The sequence below is a fragment of the Paracoccidioides brasiliensis genome, assembly GCF_000150735.1.
Source record: "Paracoccidioides brasiliensis Pb18 unplaced genomic scaffold supercont2.16, whole genome shotgun sequence".
NCBI classification, from domain to species: Eukaryota; Fungi; Ascomycota; class Eurotiomycetes; order Onygenales; family Ajellomycetaceae; genus Paracoccidioides; species Paracoccidioides brasiliensis.
The window spans coordinates 3,325-9,546 of NW_011371373.1; the positions used below are offsets into that span (position 1 = coordinate 3,325).

The 6,222-nt window shown below is 37.3% G+C and overlaps 2 protein-coding genes across 2 annotated transcripts; both read left to right on the forward strand.

The window, feature by feature from the left end:
- Positions 1-19: 19 nt before the first annotated feature.
- PADG_08342 (GTP-binding protein ypt1) lies at positions 20-1,094 on the forward strand (the record flags this gene model as incomplete). The annotated part of the gene is made up of 4 exons (XM_010765286.1): positions 20-124; positions 398-445; positions 542-769; positions 900-1,094. Coding segments are annotated over 4 exons (576 nt in total), but the record flags the coding sequence as incomplete, so codon positions are not given.
- A 2,206-nt stretch (positions 1,095-3,300) lies between these two features.
- PADG_08343 (uncharacterized protein) lies at positions 3,301-4,429 on the forward strand (the record flags this gene model as incomplete). The annotated part of the gene is made up of 2 exons (XM_010765287.1): positions 3,301-4,240; positions 4,317-4,429. 2 exons carry the CDS (start codon positions 3,301-3,303, stop codon positions 4,427-4,429), a joined length of 1,053 nt encoding a protein of 350 aa, XP_010763589.1.
- Between the last annotated feature and the right edge of the window lie 1,793 nt (positions 4,430-6,222).

Sequence of the window (6,222 nt, forward strand, 5' to 3'; positions counted from 1 at the left end):
ATACGACTACCTTTTCAAGCTCCTCCTGATCGGCGACTCCGGTGTAGGCAAGTCGTGCTTGCTGCTGCGGTTTGCAGATGATACGTATACCGAGAGTTATATTTCGACGATTGGAGTGGATTTCGTGAGTGGTTTCTTTTTTTCTCTTTCTTTGTCCTTGTCTTCGTGTTTTGTGTTTTGTGTAGTTTCTGGCTCGTTTGTGATGGGTTGGTTGGTTGGTTGTGGAATGAGGTTGAAAAGGAAAGAAGGCCTGGGGAAGTTGGCTTCTCGCTTTGCCTTTAAATGTGCTGAGATGGGTTGGATGGGGGTTTGCTTCATTATGCCTATGCAGAGACCCAATTGATTTGACGACATTATACATGGATCAGAATAGCTAATCCTCCCATTTTCACTGTAGAAAATCCGAACAATCGAGCTGGACGGTAAAACTGTCAAACTCCAAATCGTACGTGTCAACCTCCTCCTTCCGCCACCGGCTTACTCCAACGTCCCCATCATCCAAGAAATGATCCTACATAAAACTAACATTTGGGTACTACAGTGGGACACAGCCGGCCAGGAACGTTTCCGAACCATCACATCCTCCTACTATCGCGGCGCACATGGCATCTGCATCGTCTACGACGTGACGGACATGGATTCCTTCAACAACGTGAAGCAATGGCTGCAGGAGATCGACCGCTATGCCACCGAAGGCGTGAATAAGTTGCTCGTCGGCAATAAGAGTGATATGGAGGATAAGAAGGTGGTTGAGTATACAGTTGCTAAGGTTAGTTCTTGTATTTTTTTTATACTTTTTATTTTTATTTGTTTTTGCGTCTTGGGAGATAAATCCAATTTCCACCAAACCGTTCTTTTTTCGGGACTTGGGTTTGTCCCTTGCTAACAGTAACAAACAGGAATTCGCTGATTCCCTAGGCATCCCTTTCCTCGAGACGTCCGCCAAGAGTGCGTCGAATGTCGAGCAGGCGTTCTTGACCATGGCGAGACAGATTAAGGAGCGCATGGGCACTGCGACCGTGAATAATAAGCCGACTGTGCAGGTTGGACAGGGGCAGGGAGTGCAGTCGGGGTCTGCGGGTGGGTGCTGTTAAGGGGTTGTGTGTGGCGGAGGTTAAGGGCTGAAGCGGATGGGATGGTGATGGCGATGGCGATAGGGGTGGGGTGGATGTACATGTATTATGTATGGGATCGATGGGATGGGTGTGGGTGGTGTTTTTGCTGCTGGCGATTTGTTGCTGGGTAGGTGGGTATTGGGCGGGGTTGTTAGATGGGATTGGACGGGATTGGATGGGATGGGATACGCTATGCTCGGCCTTCCGTTTTACCATCATCGTTGTCGCCCCCTCTCTATACGCCCCATCCACCTCCATCAATGCCCTTCCGCGTGAAATCAAAACACTTTCCAAACACAAGCCACCTTTGCAATCTCTATTACAAGCCCAAGCCCAAGCCCACACTCGAACAAAAGCTGCGGACGGAAAACTTTCAAAAAAGACCACAACAAGAAGGAAAGGCTTTCCCTTTTTACTCATGTGATTTCCATCCATTCATCCATTCGAAGCAGGGCGCCAAAGATTTCTTTTTCTTTTCTTCTCTACTCGTCTTCATCACACCAGGGGGAAGGCTTCTCCATCAATGCCGTTCAAGTCAAGAAATGGGTTGTTTCTCTTCTCTTGCTTTCCCCTTTGGCCCCGCTGGACATCAACTAGTATACCCTTCCTTTCACCCTGGCCCATCCCCCATCAATCGACTCGCCCGCTGACTTTTTACCCCTCCTTCTGACATGAGCAATGCACAGCCTCCCCTACTAATTCCCCTGGCAGATTTGAGTTCCCCTTGTATGTTGGAGTGTGTGTGGTGGAGTGGAGTTGGACTGGAGTGGCTGTTCCTGCTTTTAACCTTCAACAGTTCTGTTTTATCTTTTTCTTTTTGCCCGTTGTATTTTTTCCGTTCGATGTTAATGCTAAATCTCCCTTCCTCTGAGTCCTTGATGTTTGATTTGATTTATTTTTGTTTTGCTTTGTTCTGTTCTATACTGTTGCCTCTGTGTTCTCTTTTTGAAATCTTTTCCTGACTGCAAACTTCTTTTATATCATAAACCTGGACCCCATTCATTATTCCTCTTACTATTGCCGATCTACCGATCTGATGTCTTTAGAAAGCTCATGGGTTTTTATTTTCTCACGTTACTAAATTTGATATACAATTTTTTTTTTTTTTTTTTTTTTTTTTTTTTTTTTTTTTTTTGCTTCTTTCTAGGTTCTGCTAACCCTTGTTTATATATAACTTTTTGAGTGATGCATTCATTATATTAATGGTATATATATAGATAGATTTGCTGTGAGGCTGTCTGATGTCTATATTGCTTTAATGATAGAAAGAGATAGGAGAGTGTGTGATATAATATAAAAGTTATCCCCTTTTTCTAATCTGGCTATTATATATGTCTCTTCACAGTGACAGAGGGAAGCCTCTTGCGTAAGATGAGGACTTGAGAATACAGCTCTCTCTAGCCTTCTAAGGGTTTTTCTTCAGCTTAGCAAAATTATGTTTCTGTGTTTCTGCGCCAGCATGAAGCGAGTGGGGAACTGCTTTAACTATATCCAACATTTACTCTGTCCATCCATTCTTGCTGTCGTTGTGAGTTAAATAATAAATGTTAACTATGGAACGGGCTGCGTTTCAGCTTTCTCGGCCCAAAAGCCAGCCGAGGCACCGGTCCCGGCTAAACGTCATCTGCAACATTCTTTTGTTAAACTAACTTAATAATAACCAACCCATGAGTTGGGTTCCTCGACCGAAAGCCTCATTCCGTGCCGATGCATTCTCGTCAAGCTCGTCCCCGTCCTCCAAGGAAACAATATATATATATATATATATATATATATATATACGGAAAATATTTTTAGTTAAAGGTCACTTCTTTTTTCTTCCCGCTGCCCACTTCCGCTCCTTTCCAAACGCAGACCAACCTGATTAAACAAACATCTTTCCCGTCCCCGTCCTGTGCCACATCCCCTCCGCTCTTTTATATTTCCTGTATATATAATACGACTGCACTGCGCGAAGTCAAAGCCCATAATGTCCCAGCCCGTATCGAAAGAGCAGCAGCAGAGGGTGGTTGCTGCCGCTGCCTCAGCCCCCGTCACGCAGCAGAGCAGATAACATCGCTCATGCCCTCGCGGGCGCTGGGGGTGGTATTTTGTCCATGATTCTGACGTGAGTTGGCTAAAAATCTGTTAGTTTTTGTTTACAAACTTCGCATTTTCACATTTATGGTACCTAACCTTGTGGGCAATGCATATGCGCATGTGCATTTTACTTCCACCAATCCTCAACGCTCAACGCTCAACGCTCAACCCCCAAACCCCAACCCCCAACCCACAACCCCCAACCCCCCGACCACCCGACTCCCTTCCTCTTATACTCAGCTCATTCACAACCCCTCTAATAACTCCACACAGTTATCCCCTAATAACCCTCTCAACCCGCGCCCAAGTCGAATCAACCCGCACATCGACCACCACCCTCTCAGCAGTCCGCCACATCCTTGCCCGCGAAGGCTTCCGCGGTCTCTACGCTGGCCTCGAATCTGCCCTCTTTGGCATCTCCGTCACAAATTTCGTCTACTACTACTGGTACGAATGGACCCGCTCCGCCTTCGAGAAAGCAGCCGTGAAAGCCGGCCGCGCGTCGAAGAAACTCACCACGGCCGAGTCCATGATTGCAGGTGCCATCGCGGGAAGCGCGACTGTGCTGCTTACGAATCCGATATGGGTGGTTAATACGAGGATGACGGCGGGGAGAAAAGGGGGTGGAAAGGGAGGTGATGAGGTGGAGGGTGGAAAGGGGAGCGGGAACGGGAAGCCGAAGCCGAAATCAACCCTCGCGACGCTAATGGAGCTACTGCGCACGGAGGGGCCGACGGCGCTGTTCTCCGGCGTCCTGCCCGCGCTTATCCTCGTTATCAATCCGATATTGCAGTATACGTTCTTCGAGCAGTTGAAGAATGTGCTCGAGAAGCGGAGGCGGATTACGCCTACCGATGCGTTTTATCTGGGCGCGTTGGGCAAGTTGCTGGCGACGAGTATTACGTATCCATATATTACGGTGAAGAGTCGGATGCATGTTGCTGGCAAGGGCAAGGGCACGGGGGAGGAGGAGGGGAGGAAGGCGAGTTTGAATGAGACTATGATGGGGATTGTGAGGGAGGAGGGATGGGGGGGCTTGTATAAGGGTGTGTATTTTTGCTTTCTTTTGGAGGGGTTGTCTGTTTGGTTTGTGGGGAATTGTACTGACCGGATTAATGCTAGGTATCGGGCCCAAGGTCAGCCAGAGCGTGCTCACGGCTGCGTTCTTGTTCGCGTTTAAGGATGTGCTGTATGATAGCATGGTTACCCTGCGCAGACGGAGTCTTCTCAAGTAAGAAGGGCAGGTCCGTTTATGGAATTTCAGGAAATTCTATTCAATTACGGAGTACGTTGCCCTTTTCCTTTAGGAGGAAGTACACATATCAATTTTAGTCATGTACTCACCAGAAGAAACAATGACTTTTTCATTCTTTTTTCATTTTTTTTTTCATTTATTTTTTTCTATTTATTTTTATTTATATTGTAGTCAGATAACAGGGTTTGTATTTTCTCATGTCTGTGTTTAAAAATTGGTAAATTGAGAGGAAAGAATGAGCTAGAAAGAAGAAACTAGCAACAAAGCAAGAGAATGTATTCTTCTTCTTGAAGAGTTGATATGTATATATATATATTTATATGTTTTAATTTTTTTTTTTTCAATTTTATGTATATAAATTTGTGTCAGTTGAATTCTTTTATCACTTTTATCTTTTATATTATTGTTTTTTTGATAAATTTTAACAATATAGATAATAACCTCAGAGTTAAAAATTTATTCAATAAATTAATTACAATAATTTACTTCATTATTTTAAATATTATAATTATATTTACATATTTTTTAAAATAAAAAATATATTATAAAAATAAGAAAATATTAAAAAATATATTTAATTAATAAATTTATTTATTTATTAAATTATTTAAATATATTAATTTTATTATTTATAATGAAGTTTTCTTTAATTGAAAATGAATTAAAATTTTAGATATGAAATAATTAATAAATGTTTTTTATAATTTTCATTAGCTAATATAATTGAAACTTGAATAAAAATTTTATAAGCTAAAATAAATATAATAAATAAAATATATTTAAAAAATTAAATAAAACTTTTATTTAATTTATATTATTAATAAATATTAAAGTTTAAAAATTATTTTATTAAATATTTTCTTTTATTATTATTAATTTTTTTATTATTAATTTATTTTTATATCTATTTTTATTTTATTATTAAAATTTTCTTTAAATTTTTAATATAATTATATTTTATTATACTATTATTTTTATTAATTGACTTTTATTTTTGTAAGTTTTTTCTTTTTTTTATTTTTTTATTTTTTCAAATTAAATTAAGTATATATAACTATATTTTCTGTGATATATATAATTAAATATTATATTATTGTGAGATAAAACTATATAATTATATGTTTTAAATTATGTATATTGATTAGATTTACAAGAGAGTTAAATCTTAGTATAATTATATAAATGTTATAAATATTAATTGTATACATCTCAAATATAGAATAATAATAACAATGAAACAAATATGTTTCACTTATTTTATTTACTTTTTATATTTGAAAGTACTTGCTGCATTTAACTAATTAGTTACTAGTTATAAATTTATATAATTTATTACTAATCATATAATAAATGAAATGAAAATTATTTTATTAATAATTACAATATTTTAATAGAATATTTATATATATATATATATATATATATATATAATATATTTTTTAGTTAAATTTATATAACTATGATAAAAAAAAAATTAAAAAATTATAAATATTAATTAATTATTTTATATAAATATAAATTAATAATAATTAAATTTTTTTAATAATATAATAATATAATTATAGTATAAAAATATTTATATTTTTAATTTTATTATTTTATATTATATTATTTATTTTTTATAAATTAAAATAGTTTTTTTATTAATATATAAAATAATTTAAATATTTAAATATTATTATAATTATAAAAATTTAATTATAATAAATTTTTATAATATATTATTTTATTTTAATATATTAATAATATTATTAATTAATATATATAAAAAAA